Source organism: Branchiostoma lanceolatum, chromosome 5 (genome assembly GCF_035083965.1).
Source record: "Branchiostoma lanceolatum isolate klBraLanc5 chromosome 5, klBraLanc5.hap2, whole genome shotgun sequence".
NCBI classification, from domain to species: domain Eukaryota; kingdom Metazoa; phylum Chordata; class Leptocardii; order Amphioxiformes; family Branchiostomatidae; genus Branchiostoma; species Branchiostoma lanceolatum.
The window spans coordinates 1,288,919-1,306,993 of record NC_089726.1 but is presented as its reverse complement, the minus strand read 5'-3'; the positions used below and the strand labels follow the sequence as shown (position 1 = coordinate 1,306,993).

The following is an 18,075-nucleotide window of genomic DNA, read 5'->3' as shown; positions in this document are numbered from 1 at the left end:
GTAAAAGGACACGCAGAAACAATATTCGATTTCACAGTGAAACCTGATTACCTCTTCACTTTCTCTTTTCTACAGGTTTGCGGAAACATTTCCCCTGAAAGGGGACATCTAGTGATGTCAACACGGGGAACAATGGCTTCTTCTTCTCCACTCAGCCCTGTCCTCCATCAGTGAGCGAAGTTCAGCTGTGGTGATACTACTGAGCCCAGCATCACTTCTCAAGTTTGTTGATACCTTCCCCAGTGTACCGAAAGGGGCGAAAACGTGCCGGCCGGCGGGAACCGGAGAACTTAACCGGGAGGAAGCTCCACAAGGGCGGATTCTGATGAGGGCGGGGAAGAAGTTTCAGGCACCTTCATCAGTGTACCGAAAGTGGCGAAAACGCGCCGGCCGGTGGGAACCGGAGAACTTAGGCGGGAGGAAGCTCCACAAAGGCGGATTCTGAGGACGCGGAGAAACAAGATTCGAGTTCACAGTAAAACCTGATCACCTATTCACTATCTCTTAACTGCAGGTTTGCGGAAACATTTCCCAGCGATCCGAAAGGGGCGGAAACGTGCCGGCCGGCGGGAACCGGAGAACTTAGACGGGAGGAAGCTCCACAAAGGCGGATTCTGAGGGCGGGGAAGAAGCATCGGAGTCTTCCCGCGGCAATCATTGTCCTCCGATTGGCTCATCAATAACGGCGACTATCTAAGGAGCCTTTAAGACGGTGGAGATGAGAGGTCGCTCCTTGGAAGTGCTAGTGCTGATGCCTAGGGGGATTTTCATTTACGGATTGCAAACGATCTAAACGTGTCGCAGGTCCGGTGATCCGTTTGATACAGCCGCGGGGAAGGGCACTGACCTCGGCAGTTCATCGAACGCGCGAGGGTTACTCACCAGTTTGGGCTTACACGGATAGTCTTACATCACATAAAAGTCTCAAAGGAAAAGGAGTTTTCAAGACGTGACAGACAACGATGATTAGAAGCCGTTCCCGTCCTTGAGAGTTTCTTAATTAAAATTTGACTGTATATATATTGGATTCTGGAATCCCTGGCGGATTTATCCCATCCTGTTTTCTTCCGAAGAGTGACACTTTGGAGTGATGAACATTTCTTCAGACATCGACAACTTTTCCCCCAATTATGACCTTGCTATGAGCGGTTAGCGTTGAAACCTCCATCCGACCTTCCCTACAAGCAGACCACAGCCCTAATCAGCGCGGTATGATTACTCCCTCCGTCCGTCACCGCGCCTGACAGCTGGGTTGCTCACCGCTGCGGGCTGACAGCTAATATCGCAACACGCCTCATCCATCGCGTAATCGGATTAAGTCCCCGACTCTACATTCCCGGAGAACATTCCCGGAGGGGGCGACTTTTAATAACAACTTGTCAGTCCCGCCGCGGAGCCGCGAGATTGATTCCGCCGGGGGCGCGGGATTATCACGCCTGCTGAGGCCGACACCGGCCCGAAATGAAAAACGAAATTGCGGGCCGCTTCAGCCAGCCGGAAAGCCGGGAAAATTTGACGAGCTAAGTCTGACTTCAGCCCCCCCGGGCGTTCCGTTTCCGCGATCACGTGGCCTGCACGTGACGAGGTGACGTAGGAGGAGGGTTATCCTCGTGAGGACACGGAGCGATAAAACACGCCTTCTCGGATTACAGGTCTAGTTCACGTGCCGACATCACGGTGGGATGAAACCCGCAGAACGGTGGTGCCTTTGACAACATAAAACTAACTTGTTCGTGACTTTGTTGCGTTTTAGGACTAGTTCACGAAGAGACGAGAGTGAGAGTGAGCTATGGCCTTCAACATCACCTGCCAGCTGACGGCCGCGCCTAACGGCAGCTCCCCGCTCGAGCTGCTCCTGCCGTGCAACGCCACCGGGGCGCCGGACGGGTGGTCGGCGGGCAGCCTCGAACCCGACGGCCGCCTGTGGAGGTACACCACCACGGCGGTGTGGAAGGACACGGCGCTCGGGATCGTCCTGGCCTGCCTGTGCCTGGTCACCTGCGTCGGCAACGCCATGGTGCTGCACGCCGTGCGGACCAACAAGGAACTGCAGACGGTTAGCAACTTCTTCATCGTGAGCCTGGCGGTGTCGGACCTGGTGGTGGGGACGGGCGTCATGTCGCTCAGCACCGCCTACATCCTGGCCGAGGAGTGGCGCTTTGGGCTCGCGCTCTGTCAGGTACGTGTCGCTCTGTCAGGTACGTCGCAAGCGCTTTGTAAGGCACGTCATAGGCGCTTTTCCAGATACGTGTCGCTTCGGCTCGCGCTCTGTTAGGTGGGTAGCGCTTCGGCGGACGCTGTGTCAGGTACGTGTCGCTTCGGGCTTGCGCTCTGTCAGGTGGGTAGCGCTCTGTCAGGCACGTGGCGCTCTGTCAGGTACGTGTCGCTCTGTCAGGTATGTCACAGGTGCTTTGTCCGGCACGTAACACGCGCTCTGTCAGGTACGTCATAGGCGCTTTTTCAGATACGTGGCGCTTCGGGCTCGCGCTCTGTCAGGTGGGTAGCGCTTCGGCTGGCGGTCTGTCAGGTTTTAAAAGGTGCCTTAAGCTTGTTAGGTACGTCATAGGTGCTTTTCCAGATACGTCAAAGGCGCTCTGTCAGGTGCGTCGAAGGCGCTCTGTCAGGTATGCTCTGTCAGGTGCGTGTCGCTTCGGGCTCGCGCTCTGTCAGGTATGCTCTGTCAGGTATGCTCTGTCAGGTATGCTCTGTCAGGTATGCTCTGTCAGGTATGCTCTGGCAGGTGCGTCGAAGGCGCTCTGTCAGGTACGCTCTGTCAGGTGCATGTCGCTGTGGGCTGGCGGTCTGTCAGGTGGGTAGCGCTTCGGCGGACGCTGTCAGGGAGGTGGCGCTTCCGTTGGTGCTCTGTCAGGTACGTGGCGCTTCGGACTCGCGCTCTGTTAGGTATGTCACAGGCGCTCTGTCAGGTACGTGGCGCTTCGATGGGCCCTCTGTCAGGGGGACAACAGTGATATACGAAACAAACTAGAATAATGAATTAATGAAAGACCTTTCTTGTACATTCGTGCTGGGTACGGTTGAATGGGGTATCTTCCTAACTCCGCCCTTGACGCAAGGTTACAGGCTGTTTACTGGGATTGTTTGCAGGATTTGAGATGGACGGAAATAATGCAGACCCAGACAATTCAGGGCACGTTCAGGCTAGTCCCGATCACGATGAACACTCAAAATCTGTCTCTTTCTCGCAAAGTCGCCAGGAAAGTTTTGGAGTCGCATATATCTGTAAAAAGTAAACAGCCGACCAGATACAATCTCCAAGTTATAAAAAGTTATCTTATACTCACAAATTTTCGACTTTCTCTAACCCTCCTTCAGTGCGACAGGCGGTCTCACAGTAAAGGACAACTCCAGCCCCCTGTCGTGCTTTCTCATTAAAAACGGATCCTCGGTAACTACTTTTATAAGCATGACGGATTTTACAGGCGCAAAGCGTTTTACTGTCGTCTCTGCCGCTGGTTATCGCAGACGTGAACGTCACGTTGATGGGCCTTTATTATCCACGGTTACGGTTGGTTATAAGGGGGTCTGTATGGGGGAATCCTGGCAACGCTTAATGCTAAACTTATTAGGGACGGGACGGTAAATTTAGGAGGACTGAAAACGCCTAACGTGAACTTGGCTTGGGTAGTTTGCCGAAAACGCTTGAGGTTGAACCAAAGGGGCCGGGGTGGATATGATTTCATAAAATATAGCTCGCTACGCCTCAGAAAAAGAATACATGCAGACCCTCCTATAATTACTTGTCTGTTGACGACACACGACAGGGACGATAGGGGGGCTTTGCAGGCCGATACTTTACCATCTGTAGATGAAATTTATTATTTACGTGTTGGGTTGGTGAAAAAAATTTGAATAATATATGAACTTCATGACATGAGACTGGTGAAAAGGGCATCTTTTGAAGCTTAGAATGACAGATTTAACGACGAAACTTAACAGCATGGGCTCCCACACAATGAGCGGGACCGAGCAACATTTAAAGCTGGGGAAGGTCTTGAAAATCACACATTTTATATTAGCATATTATATAGACGCTACTACATATATGATTTACAGACAAACTACTAGTATAATTACAATCTGCAGTCAACGAAAGTTAAGAAGCTTTTATTTTACCATCAAAACTTAACGTTGAATTAGAATGGGCTGGCTATGATTAACGTTGCATCGAAGTAGCTCGCAACGCCTCACGGAAAAAGGCATGTAGACCTTCCTATAACTACCTATCTGTGGACGCCGCAGACAGGGAGGGTAGGAAAGTTTACAAGCTTTCATTTTACTATCAAGGCTTAACGTTGACATATAGCAGGCTGGCTATGATAAACGGTGAAATAGCTCGCTACGTCTCATGGTTTATTGGTTTATTGGTAAAACGACTCCATTAGTGAGTACACAAGTGTACTTTACTACTCTTCCTGGAGTCACATAACATCTGTATCTGTATCTGTATCTATATAGCCGGTATAACCGCCATCAGGCGTAACACACCAGCTTCGCAGGCACGCGGCGCGGCAGCAGCTGGTCATATTACACCGAACGGTCTGTTACACCTAGTCTTTGCATATCTGACTGCAACCGTTCTTTAAAGCTACTTAGTGATGAAGCTCCTACAGTACTTGATGACAACGAGTTCCATTCTACTATGGTTCTCGGGAAATACGAATTTTTGAACACGTCAATCCTTGGCTGATAACTCTGGTACTTAAAAGCATGACTATTTCTGGTCCTCTTCTGAGCTGGCATTAGATACTTATCAGACGGTACGTCCACAAGTTTATTAGTCATCTTGTACATCATGCAAAGTCTGGACATTGTTCTCCTGTCCTCAAGTGACATCCATTGCAGATCTGCTTTCATTTTTGTTACACTGGCGCCCCTTTCATAGTTGTTCGTGCAGAATCTGTCAGCTTGGTTCTGCACCCTCTCCAGTTTATCTATATCCTTCTTTGTGTATGGATCCCAAACTGTTGCAGCATATTCAAGGTTTGGTCTTACTAGAGACGTGTATGCAAGTGATTTTACCTTTGCTGGGCATGCCCACAAATTACGTTTGATCACTCCCAATGTCTGTTTAGCCTTAGTTGTTACTTTGTTGATATGGGTGTTCCACTTTAGCCCCGTTGTTAATGTAACGCCTAGGTACGGGTGGCTCTTTGCTGTTGCTAGAGCCTGTCCACAGAACTGGTAGGTGGTTACAATTGGGTTTCGTTTGTTTGTTATATGCATGTTTTACTAGGGATGTGCAAGTTCATCGTGTGCTTTATTTTGTCTTTAAAATCATCCCACTTCTGTGTCACGGACATATCCTCGGTTCGTTTGTTAAAGTTCGTTGCATAATCACTTAGGTCACTCTTGATGGCCGGTTCATCAGCTTTAGTTCGAATGTACACTTTTCTCTTGGGTTTCCTGTTTTGTTTGGGTGCAAGGTTGACATCCACCAATACCATGTCGTGGTCACTTATTCCAGGAACTACTGTGGTCTTTTCGATTATGTTTGGGTTATTAACTAAGACCAGGTCCAAAAGATTACCATTCCTAGTGGGCTCTTGAACTGTTTGGAATAAGCCATGGTTATCCACTAAGTGCAGTAGCTTCTGTGCCTGTCCTGAATTGCTCTGAGTGTTATCTGTAGTGCTAGCATCCCAATTTATACCAGGTGTGTTAAAGTCTCCAAGAATGATCACGTTGTCAGAGTTGATTTTAGGTCCCATCTTACTTATGGACTTGTCCAGTTCATCCAGGCTATTGCCCTGGTCCGATGGAGGTCTATAGTATGTACCAATCATTAGTGGTTTCTTTCCTGCTAGTTGAGTCTGTGTCCAAATGATCTCACAGTCTGTGTCTAGATCTGGCCTGTGTGTGACAATCAAATCATCCCTGTTAACCTGGAATACACCACCTCCAGGGCCAGTCTGTCTATCTTTACGGTGAGCTATGTAGTTGTCAGGGAATATCTCACTGCTTGCTATGTCTTGATTGAGCCATGACTCTGTGCCTGCTATTATATCTGGTTTGTACGTGTCAATTACAGTCGCCAGTTCGGCTTTTTTGTTTCGAATACTCTGGCAGTTTACCAGTAAGAGTTTACCATTGGTCTTTTTGAAACCACGACCCCTCATATTGGGGTTACCCTGCTTAGATCTAAGTGGAGTGGATGTAGCAACCGGGGAGTCATCTGTCAAGCTTGCACTAGAGCTCAGTGTATCAAATGAGTTTACTGAATGAAAAGTATCATCAGTTATGTCAAACATAGCTGATGCAAAGTTTGGTATGCCACAGTCACAGCAAATCCACGAGTATGATTGGTGTGTTTCTAATGCAGTATACACCTGAGAACATAGCTCAATGCAGTCTTTATGATACCATTTATCGCAGCCGTCACAACAAATTGCAGTATGGGTATGTTGTACAGCTTTGTTACAGCTCCCGCAGGGAAACTTTGGCGGTCTAGGCCCAGGATTTATCTCGACATCTCCACTTAGAAGCAAAATCATAATCAATGATAACTTTGTACTATCATTGTGCATCATTATTTTCTTGTGTCCGAAATGAGTCCCATTCACCCCACTGTGCTTAATCATAAAGGCAAACGTGGCCCAGTCAGAGGTGCAGTCAGTTCTGAAGTCGCATGTGACATGTACGTCCTTTATCTCGTGTTTGTCTATTGGCTGTGCTCCTGGCTGAGCCTTGCCAAGCATCAGACAAAGGGCCAGGAAAATGCAAGTGTAATGGAGTTCCATTTTGTTATTGAAAAATTATCACCCACACAGACGTATGCCACACAGGTTTCTACCACACTAGCTGTACCAACACAACAGGTTTACACCACACAGGTTGTACGAACACAACAGGTTTACACCACACTGATTTCCGCCACACTGGCTGTACCAACACAACAGGTTTACACTACACAGGTTCCCGCCACACTGGCTGTACCACCACCTGTTTACTTTACACAGGTATCCGCCACACTGGCTGTACCACCACCTGTTTACTTTACACAGGTTACCGCCTCACTGGCTGTACCACCACCTGTTTACTTTACACAGGTTACCGCCTCACTGGCTGTGCCACCACCTGTTTACTTTACACAGGTATCCGCCACACTGGCTGTACCACCACCTGTTTACTTTACACAGGTCTCCGCCTTACTGGCTGTATCACCACCTGTTTACTTTACACAGGTCTCCGCCTTACTGGCTGTATCACCACCTGTTTACTTTACACAGGTCTCCGCCTTACTGGCTGTATCACCACCTGTTTACTTTACACAGGTCTCCGCCTTACTGGCTGTATCACCACCTGTTTACTTTACACAGGTATCCGCCTCACTGGCTGTACCACCACCGGTTTACAATACACAGATTTCCACCACGCAAGTTTCCGCCACACAGGTATCCGCCACACTGGCTATACCACCACACAGGTTTACAGTACACAGATTTACACCACACAGGTTTAACGTTACACCACACCGGGTTACACTACACAGAATCTACCGTATACCGCGGCCGCTGGCACGCAGTTTCCACCAAGCAGTTTTCTACACCACACAAGTTTACACCACAAAATCAGAACAAACAACGTATGAACTCCAATTAAGTAGGTAATTACTATGGCACATTGCATTGAAACACATACACATAACATTACATAATTTATACATGTTTACATCAATTTCAATTTGCTACCAGTTCATAATGTTTGTGCCCGTTTTCATTTTGTCTTTGATGAGTATTTCGAATGAGGATGGAACAGATGATGTGATGTGGAAGAGTACTAGTATTTTAGGATTTTGTGCACCGGTACAGGAAAGACTTTGTTGCAGATGTTGTTCTTGGTTTGGGTAGTTTGAAATCATTCCGTTTTGCAGATCTTGTGCTGTATCTGTATCTATATAGCCGGTATAACCACCATTAGGCGTAACACACCAGCTTCGCAGGCACGCGGCGCAGCAGCAGCTGGTCACATTACACCGAACGGTCTGTTACACCTAGTCTTTGCATATCTGACTGCAACCGTTCTTTAAAGCTACTTAGTGAGGAAGGTCCTACAGTACTTGATGACAACGAGTTCCATTCTACGATGGTTCTCGGGAAATACGAATTTTTGAACACATCAATCCTTGGCTGATAACTCTGGTACTTAAAAGCATGACTATTAAGTGTGTTGGTGAGATACGAGACGGAAAGAAATCCTGCAGACCCTTATATAACTACCTGTCTGTTGACAGCGCACGACAGGGAGGGTAGGAAAGTTTACAAGCTAAGAATCTTTTACTTTACCATCAAAGCTTAGAGTTGAATTACAGGGGGCTGGCTATGATTAACGGTGAATCAGAACAGCTCGCTACGCTTCACGGAACGAAAGCACGCAAATCCTTCTATAACTACGTGTATATGGACGACGCACGACGTGGAGAGTAGGAAAGTTAACAAGCTTTCATTTTACCATCAAGGCTTAACGTTGAATTACAGCAGGCTGGCTATTATTAACGGTGAAGTAGCTCGCTACGCCTCACGGAAAGAAATCCTGCAGACCCTCCCATAAGCACTTATGTATATGGACGCCGCACGACATGGAGAGTATGAAACTTTGCAAGCTTTTTATTTTACCATCAAAGCTTAAAGTTGAATTACAGCATGCAGGCTGGCTATGATTAACGGTATAGTGGCCATGGCTCGCTACGTCTCATGGGAAGATATTCTACCGACCCTCCCATAACTACCTGTCTATGGATACCGCACGACAGGGAGGATAGGGAAGTTAACAAGCTAAAAAGCTTTGACTTTACCATCAAAGCTTAAAGTTGAATTACAAGGGGCTGGCTATTAGGGGTGGGTACCGGTACAAACAATTCAGGTCCGGTCCAGGTCCAGGTCCAGAGGGTCAGGTCCAGGTCCGGACCTGTACCTGTACCTGATTATAGTAGTGTCGCAGTACATCATATTTTGGAGAGCGAGACACACGCAAAAGTCTCCAAACGTCATGTCTGGAACGATATAATTTCTTAGGTTTGCACTTTGTCTCAAAATTATGATTATACTCTTCTCGCCGTCTGTTTACTATTCCTTTAAGTGTTTCTAGGTATAATTCACAGCTAACGTCTTCGAAAACGAAGTTAAATCTGCTGTTTTGTATTTTCTTAGACCAGTTATGTGGCCGCCTGGTACTATGAATTTTCTAATCGGTCCATAGGCCGGTCCACTGATTTTTTACGGACCGGTTTTTTTGGACCGGTCCATTAAGAAATACCGGTTTTGTACCGGTACACGGTACCGGTACCCACCCCTACTGGCTATGATTAACGGTGCATCAGATTAGCTTGCTACGGCTCATGGAAAAAGGCATGCAGACCTTCCAATAACAACCTGTCTATAGACGTCGCACAACATTGAGAGTATGAAAGTTTACAAGCTTTTATTTTACCATCAAAGCTTAAAGTTGAATTACAGCGGACCGGCTATGATTAACGGTGCATCAAAGTGGCTCGCAACGCCGCATGTAGACCTTCCTATAACTGTAGACGCCGCACGACAGGGAGGGTAGGAAAGTTTACAGGCCGATACTTTACCATCTGTAGGGAGGGGATGGGGAGGAAAACAGATGTGTGTAAAACCAGCCATCCTTACGTTCACGGATTTCTACAGACATCGGAAGACGGAGAAAGGAAACTTTACAAGCTGATACTTAATCATATTTCTTCTCCGTGAATGCTTAGGTCACATTTCCAAAGCGGGGCCCGGTCGGGCAGTTTGCGGGAACGAAAAATAGGATATAGAAGACAAAATAATCTTACAATTACCATATACACGGCGTCTATTTGTTAGTTCTGAATTAAAATAATACGCCCCAAAATAGCCCGGCAGCCGCAGGGTGCCCCACGGGGCCACGTAGGGGCCACGCCCGAAAGTGCCAAAAAACCAGCTCGTGACCTACCTGGCGGGACCCATTTTTTCCAATTGGGACCTAAGCATAACACGATACGAGCCGTTATTCCAAATTCAGCATTCATTCTGCTTAAGCTTGTGATGTACATGTCGGCTACAAACGGAACGAACGACCCAATTGCTGTTTCTTATTGTTATTGTACTTGTCTATGTAAGTTGTAATTTTTATTTCCAGAGGTGATGTTTAATATTAGCTTTAGCTAGAGTGCATCACCTCTGTGTCCTGTATATTCTTCTGTTGTTTAATAATAAAAAACGGAACGAAAACTATCAATATGCATGACCTTAAAAGAGGACAAAACAGAAATTCACGAAGAGGAAAAAGACTTTTCAAAGAAACATGTACAGTACAAGTACAATAGAAATGATTGATGATGTGAGAATACAAACAGAGCCATCACTCCCCCACAGCGCTCTGTTTCTTGAGTCGTTGTTTCTATTTTAAGACGTTAACAAGGATTTACGGAGCGACCTTCCATCCACCCCCCTGTCCATGACGTAACGGAAGTCGATACCCATAACTCAGGGCGCCGACAGTGCAGCTCAAACCCTCCATCCTCAGCTTCCAAACCACTTCCAACCTTCAGACGGGGGATAAAAATACTTCTTTATCGATGTCTTCGTCTATCTGAGCATTTATAACCGCGCCCAGTGGCGGAAAGATGTCTCGGAAAACTTTCAATCTCCCCGTAATGAGGGCTAACGGTGGGTCTGGATGGTCGATGGCGACATCAGATCAGATTTCGCTGTAATTATGTCGGAGTTCCTAAGATCCTGCTATGGGTTACTGCAGGGCAAATGTTTTGTACCTGCGCCTCGCCGAAGGAAAATCGTCTAGAAAACTTCAAAATATTCTCCGTAACCACCTTTTATGGTGCATTTGAATGAAGAATGTCGACATTAACTGAGATCGTACTATAATAATGTCGGTATCCTACAGCTCTAGCTATGGTGTGATTTATGTCGGCAAGGTTAAGCGTGCAACTGACGGCGGAAAACCTTTAAACTTGGAATTCCATGAAATTCGTCATCGGCAATTCCAGTGAGTTTGAATGGTCAATGGCGACATTAGCTGAAATTTTGTCGGATTTCCTCAAACTCCCTCTACGGCTTGCCTTCAGGGCAAGTTTCAAACGTGCATCCGTCGGTGGAGAACTATCTGGAAAGATATTGAATTCTTTGCCGTAAACAGAGCTAACAGTGTGATTGGATGGTCCATGGCAACATTAGCCGAAATGTCGTTGCCATCATGTCTGATCCCGCTATGGTTTGCTTGAGGGCAAGTTTTTCCAGGCTTTGTAGCTGCGCTCCGCCTGCGAAAAACGGTCTGGAAAACATCACATTATTCGCCGAAACCGACTTTTATGATGCGTTTGAATGAAGAATGTCGACATTAGCTGAGATCTTACTAAAATCACGTCTGTATCCTACAGCTCCAGCTATTACGTGATTAAAGTTGGCAAGGTTTAAACGTGCACCCGACGGCAAGTTAAAACCTTAAGTTAAAATTTGGCAAACATTAGATTCTTCACCGTCATCAGGCTCTGGCTGATGGAATGTTTGACGAGACCGTTGCCAACTCTTACTGAGGCATTTTGACAGTAGCCGAGGCTTTACTCCAATCATTTAGTTGTGCTAAAACTCTTGTTCACTCCTGTGCAGCTGATTTCTAGGGCCATTTTGCAAGCAGAAGGGATGTATTCGTGAGCCTCTACAGGCGTAAAACGGTCTCAAAAACATGAAATGCTTCACCGTAACAAACTTTTACGGTGCGTTTGGATATTCTGAGACGACATTAGAAGAGATTTTACGTCGGGTTTGCTACTACTCCCGCTACAGTCTGCTTTAGGGAAAGCTTCAAACGTGCGCCCGACTGCGGGAATCTGTCTGGGAAAATATTGAATTCCCATACATAACGAGAGCTTGCGGAGCTTTTGGATCGTCGATGGCAACATTACCTGAGATTTAGTCTAATCGTGTCGGATTTCCTCAAACTCCCTCCTTGGGCGAGGTTTTTCCCGGCTTTATACTCGCTCCCACCGGCGGAAAACCGACTGGAAAGCATAAAATCCGTCCCCATCAGCGAAACTTTAGATAGTCGACTAGTCTAGGGTGACATTAGCTGAGGTTTTACGCTGAGAAAAATATAGACTTCGTTTCGTAAAAACCTCTTATGGGGCAGGTGTATCTTCAAAGGCGACATGAGCTGAGATTTTACTCTAGTTATGTCGGATTTCCTAAAGCTCCGCTATGGTTTGCTTAAGGGCCAGTTTTACCGGCTTTGCTTGCTTGCCCGCTGGCTGAAAGACGTCTGGGAAAATATCGAGTTCTTCCTTATGGGGGGTTGGATCCTCTAGGGCGACATGAGCTGAGATTCTACTCTAGCTACGTCGGACTACAGAAATCTCCCGCTGTGGTTTGCTTTAGGACCAGTTTTACCGGCATTCATTTGCTTGCTTGCAAGTGTTCTTTTGGTAACGACCTCTTATGGCGGTTGAATATTCTAGGGCGACATGAGTTTAAAGTGTTCTCTAGTTAAGTCTGATTGCAGAAAACTCACGCTGTGGCTTGCTTTATGCTATGGTCCCATTTCCAAACCGGGGCCCGTCCGGGCTGTTTGCGGGAAAGAAAAATAAAAGTGAATGTTAAGGAATAACGGTTACACAAATTATGCTCATGATGACTTACGGTTTGTGTGTTTTGTTGTCTTTTGTGTAATACCTTTCGTACCTTCAAACTGCCCGGGCGGGCCCAGGATTTGGAAATGTGCGTGACCAAAGCATTAAAGTGAGATTTTCCGAATTTAACCAAGTCAAAGAAAGTCTTTTGGAAGAATGTCAAAACTTTCCTCACAACCAACTTTCATGGTGCGTTCGGCTCTCCTCCAGCAACATTACTGATCCTTTAGGGTTTGCTAAAACTCCCGATATGATGTGCTTTTAGTCGAGCTTTTCCTGCTCCTTTACAAGCAACCGCCGGCTGAAAATGGTCTTTACTGTAATGTAGTCGACTCAGGATATGACTTTTGCTTCAATTTTCTCGTCTCCGCACGCTTTTAAAATAATATAGTCTCCTCCGTGAGTTATGGGGGTGGATCATCTGTAGTGAGAGTTTACTCCATGTCGGATTTTCAGAAACTCCGGCTATGTTGTGCTTTAGGGCGAGTTTTTTTATTGGCTTTAAACAAGCAACTGCCGGCGGAAAATCTTGTAGGAAAATATCGAATTCCCCTCCACAGCCGGCTAGTTTGATGCATTTGAATTATCTATCATGCACACATTAGCTGGGATGTCAGAATCCTAAACTCCCTGATGCCGAACTGGCTTAACGGTAATCTAGTCGTCTGAGGATATAACTTTTGATTCCATTTACCGCCTCTGCCCGCTTTTAACGTAAACCGCGTTGTCTCCCGGACCGCCCACAGCGCGCCGCAGATCGATGGTTAGTTGTTGCCTGATCAAATCCGCCATGCCGGAGCTTTATGGGCGCTGATTTAATAGAATTTGTCACGGATCTCAATAATCCGTCAGATGATATTTCATTGCTTTTACGAGGATCTTCCATTCTTTGTGCTAGAATATCTTTGACAGACACCAAACGCTGCCATTATATCTAATTTCTCTACATGAAGGCCCAAAAGTTTCAATGCACCTAAAAACAGCAATTTCATTTTGTTTGTAATTTGTGTTACTTGTTGTGTATCTTCGTCCTTTGTTTTTAAAAATAAGCCAATGGCTTCCGTATGTCGTCACAGTGTTGGACGTGTTGTACGAAATTCAGCATTCTTGTGGCAAATTAGGTTGTCTAGTGGGGTCGTTAGGCGTAACGGCAGGGTGTTCGACTCAGAACCAAGAAGTCCCGAGTTCGAATCTCCCTGACGCCACCGATGTTGTGCCCTTGGGAAAGGCACTTTACACGACTTTCCTCACTTCGCCCAGGTGTATAAAAATTAAAATGGGTATGTTGTTATCTGTACGTGGCACTGTTAATATAAATTATAAAAACTTGAGTGCAGTGCCACGTCGTCCTTGTCTGTCAAAAAACGAAAAAAAAAATTAGGTTGTCGTACATCCTTGTCCATGTTCAGTTCTGTCACACACCCCGATCAATCGATCGCTTTGAAACTCAGATTCGAATCAGCCATGCCATAGAACGTATCCGTGATTTAACGTTTAAAAATAATTTCTACTACTTTTCTTTAACCATTGTATCGCGGATACTTTCTATCACTTCCAAAGTGCCAAAATTGTCAATCAGAAAACATATTTTGGAAGCTGACACCTTACAGCATCTCACTGGCGAGTTTGTTTTGTCAGATTTAGTCGTTAACGCAACTTAGGGTTAAAAAGCAATTTTTCGGGACATGGCTGATTCGAATATGAGTTTCAAAGCGATCGATTGGTCGGTTCTGTTCACAAGCTGTCTGAAAATCCCACGGCAATGAAAATAAAACTCGTGAGATCACGCATGGATGGACCGAAATCACATCGCTGGTTTCTTTGTAAGAGATTCGTCAGGCGTGTAGATACAGACTGCAGAGTTACAACATCTACAGCGCAGCCGGAAAATCTGTAACTGTATTTAGTGTGCGATTCATGAGCGAGACTGCCGATAAAAAAACATCTCGTGGGGACGAATCAATATATAAGTGATAGAAAGTATCCGCGATTCAACGTTTTAAGAAAAGTAGTAGTAGAACGCTTAAAGGAAAGTAGTACTAGCAGAAGTAGTAGTACTAGTAGAAGTAGAAGTAGTAGTAGTAGTAGTAGTAGTAGTAGTAGTAGTAATAGTAGTAGTAGTAGTAGTTTTTTAACATTGAATCTACAGCACAGCCGGAAAAGTTGTCACTGTATTTAGTGTGCGACTAATGAGCGAGATTTCCGATAAAAATGTCTCGTGGGGACGAATCGATGAATACGTCTGTTGTCGTACAAGCTATACACGCGGTAGGAACCTGCAGGCAGCCAGAAAAGTCAGGTTTCAGCAGCTTACACCATATAGAGAGTAAAGGGATGGAGGAGGAGGATCACAGGAAATTGCAAGAAGTTGCAGTTATTCACAATCATAGAACACCCATACGCTCCTTTCCCCTCATCAGAGAATAACCTAACGTTAACAGTATTACGAAGCGCGACTCCAGGTGCTCTACCCCACAGCTTCATATAGATGACTGGTTACCGCCGAATGAGATGTACGAACACGTGTCGTGCGCTCGGCATCACGTAGAATAACCCTGCATTCGTTGCCGCACAGGCAGCCTTGAAGCAGATCGATCGAGAAGCGGGAACTTAGGAAAGATCGATCCCGTCAAGTTTCTCCTCGGCGTTTAGGCAGATGTGGGCTTAACAAGGCATGACCCTCGCCTGTGTACACACACGCACGCACGTAGGAAGGGATCAATTCTCTCTGTAACAAGCAGCAGCACGCTGCATTGGGTATGGCGGGAGTCGCGGACAAACACACAGATTACAGAAATATCCCGCTATGGTTTGCTTCAGGGCCAGTTTTACCGGCTTTGCTTGCTCGCCCGCTGGCAGAGAACCGTCTGGAGAGAGAGAGAGAGAGAGAGAGAGAGAGAGAGAGAGAGAGAGAGAGAGAGAGAGAGAGAGAGAGAGAGAGAGAGGAGGGGGGGAGTTTTCCTCACTTTCTTTGAGTAAGAAAGCACTGGAGATGGATAGAGACACTGTGCTGGGTGTGGTACGGACAGGTAGACACACGGACAAACAGACAGACACGCAGAGAGAGAGAGAGAGAAGGAAGTTTTAGTTATTCTTTTTTTAGTAACAAACAACAACACTAGGGATGGATGGCGACACTGCACTGGGTTTATACTAGGGAGGCGCAGAAACATAGACAGACAGACAGACAGACAGACAGATTGACATACAAACAGGTACACACATACAAATAAAGGCAGTTATAGGGAGTACTGCCTTCCCGGCATGTGGTTAAGTACTAGCATAAAGAAACTACAACATAGATATGAGTTAGTACAAACTGTGTTTTCTGCTTAGCACTCACGCTTATGGGAAAGAACACGGGAGTTGTACAAACTCCACTACAACTGTACTAGCCCCGTGCTGTAGTGGCCATTTGTGGTCCAAGTGCTATCTATATAACGGAGATGGGCACCTACCCCTATACACTTAAAGGTCTGGGAAAACGCGTCCAAAAAGCAATTCTCTCACTTAATCGATTTCCAGGAAACACAGTCGGGTTAATGTCGTTAGGTCTGTTTCTAGTTCATTAGATCGATGAGAGGTCACGACCCCTGACCTGAACTGCGCCACGGGTCAATGGTTTGTAACCCAGAGCACTTTGATCTTAACACGCGAGCTGTGACAGAAGTCCATTTGCTCCAAAACCGTTGGCATATTCTTCTTGATTATTTCCATCGGTGAAAAGACTGGTGCCAGATTAAGTGAGTAGAGTGTTCGCCTTGCATTCAGTAGGTCGTGAGTTCGATCCCCGATCGAGCCATACCAAAGACTTTAAAATGATACATGCTGCATTTTCTGCTTAGCACTCTGTTGTGACAATATTTTCAGCAAAATAATCCTCATGTTCACTCATTTCTATTGAAAAAGATATAGGGAACTTTGTTTCGCTATTTGCAGTGCTGTAGTAAAACATACGGCCATGGCTGCCCAATTAGCTGAAGAGCTGAAAGATGACGAAAACTACACGCTGCTGGTTGGGACTTAAAGCCGGAGACCCCGTGTTTAAGGAAAGCCACGCCTCCAGCATATTTCTTCAAATAACTCCACACAATACCGATAAGGTTGAGTTCGATCAAACCTATCGGCCTGGTCTTACGCAGCTCGTACTTAAGGCCCTGTCACACTTGTGCGTGTATTCAGGTCCGTATGAGTCCCGCAGCAACATTTTTAGGGTTTAAGTTAAGTTTGCGGGGAGGGAGTTGTTTTCTACTTTGACCCACCGTTGAACAGTCTAGTTGTCAAACAAAAGAAATTTGCCTCTTCGGTTGGAAAGTTAACCTTAACAAATAACATGTTGATATGCACCTCATGCGGGCTTGTATACACGCACAAGTGTGACAGGGGCTTTATATAAACTGGTGCGTTCCGCCTTGGGGTGGTTCACTCTTAAGATCATAGAAGAGATATCTGACAACTTGAAGAGTTTCTCGTACTTTGTTTAAGTGTGTGTATAGCCGCAGGTATCTCAGGTAACTCAGGCGTGACGTCACCAGAAGACGTCTCGGCACACCTGGAGCCGCTAAGTCTGCTCCGACGGGCGAAACGTCTTAGAGGAGGAAGGAGTCATCAATCTCCTCACGTCTTCTGCCGGCGTCTTATTAGCGGATTAGCGGCTGATGAGACGTAAAGCTGCCCTTAGAGACCCTTAAAGTCCCGAGCGCCTTAAGATCTTAAGTCTATTAGTAACCTGCACTAAAGGAGCTCCGGCTGTAACATCTAATGGAGCTGGAACCTGACCAGACTCAATGAAACTACTTTAGCGTACAACAGGAGGGAACGTGTTTAGTATGCGGCCCGCCTAGAGGCTTTGATACCAATATACGACAATCTTTATTGACACAACAAAAGTACAGCGACTTTCGTAAGGTCTTCTACAATTATACATGCAAACAAACAAGAGGATACAAAATGATTGACCTACGTAGAGTCGATTCCACATTACCGAGAGGGTGTTTGTTGCCTTTTGTTCTAACATTTGCAAAACCTTTGTAACAATCTAAGGGAGATAAGTGACTGTTTAGAACAATTTCCAACATTCATTTGATGTTCTAAATAGTTTCTGCTGTGTTCCAACATGTTAGACAAATTTCTAACATTACAGATGTTATTTGTATTATTTTCGAAACTGTTGGAAAATAGGTTGATCATTTGTTCCTATATGTTCCAACATTATAACAACATGGTATAACTGGGTCAGTGGGATGTGAACAGGGAAATTCACACATCCCTTCAAAGTATAGGGGATTAGGCCTGGGTGCCATGCATAGACACCTCAAGACAAAGGTCTAGACGTGAAATCTAAAAATATACAGAGGCAGACAATAGAAAGCGATTAGCACCTACTTTTATGGGGGCAATAACCCAAATCTACCATTTGAAAAATGATG

General features: G+C 45.9%; 1 protein-coding gene across 2 annotated transcripts in view; it reads left to right on the top strand.

The window, feature by feature from the left end:
* The first annotated feature begins 932 nt into the window (after positions 1-932).
* LOC136434341 (histamine H1 receptor-like) overlaps positions 933-18,075 on the top strand; it is a 29,518-nt gene continuing 12,375 nt past the window's right edge. For both annotated transcript variants that reach the window (XM_066427118.1, XM_066427117.1), the window contains exon 1: positions 933-2,179. In XM_066427118.1, the coding sequence (XP_066283215.1) occupies positions 1,790-2,179 (390 nt within the window). In that variant the 5' untranslated portion in view covers positions 933-1,789. The remainder of the gene's footprint in view (positions 2,180-18,075) is intronic.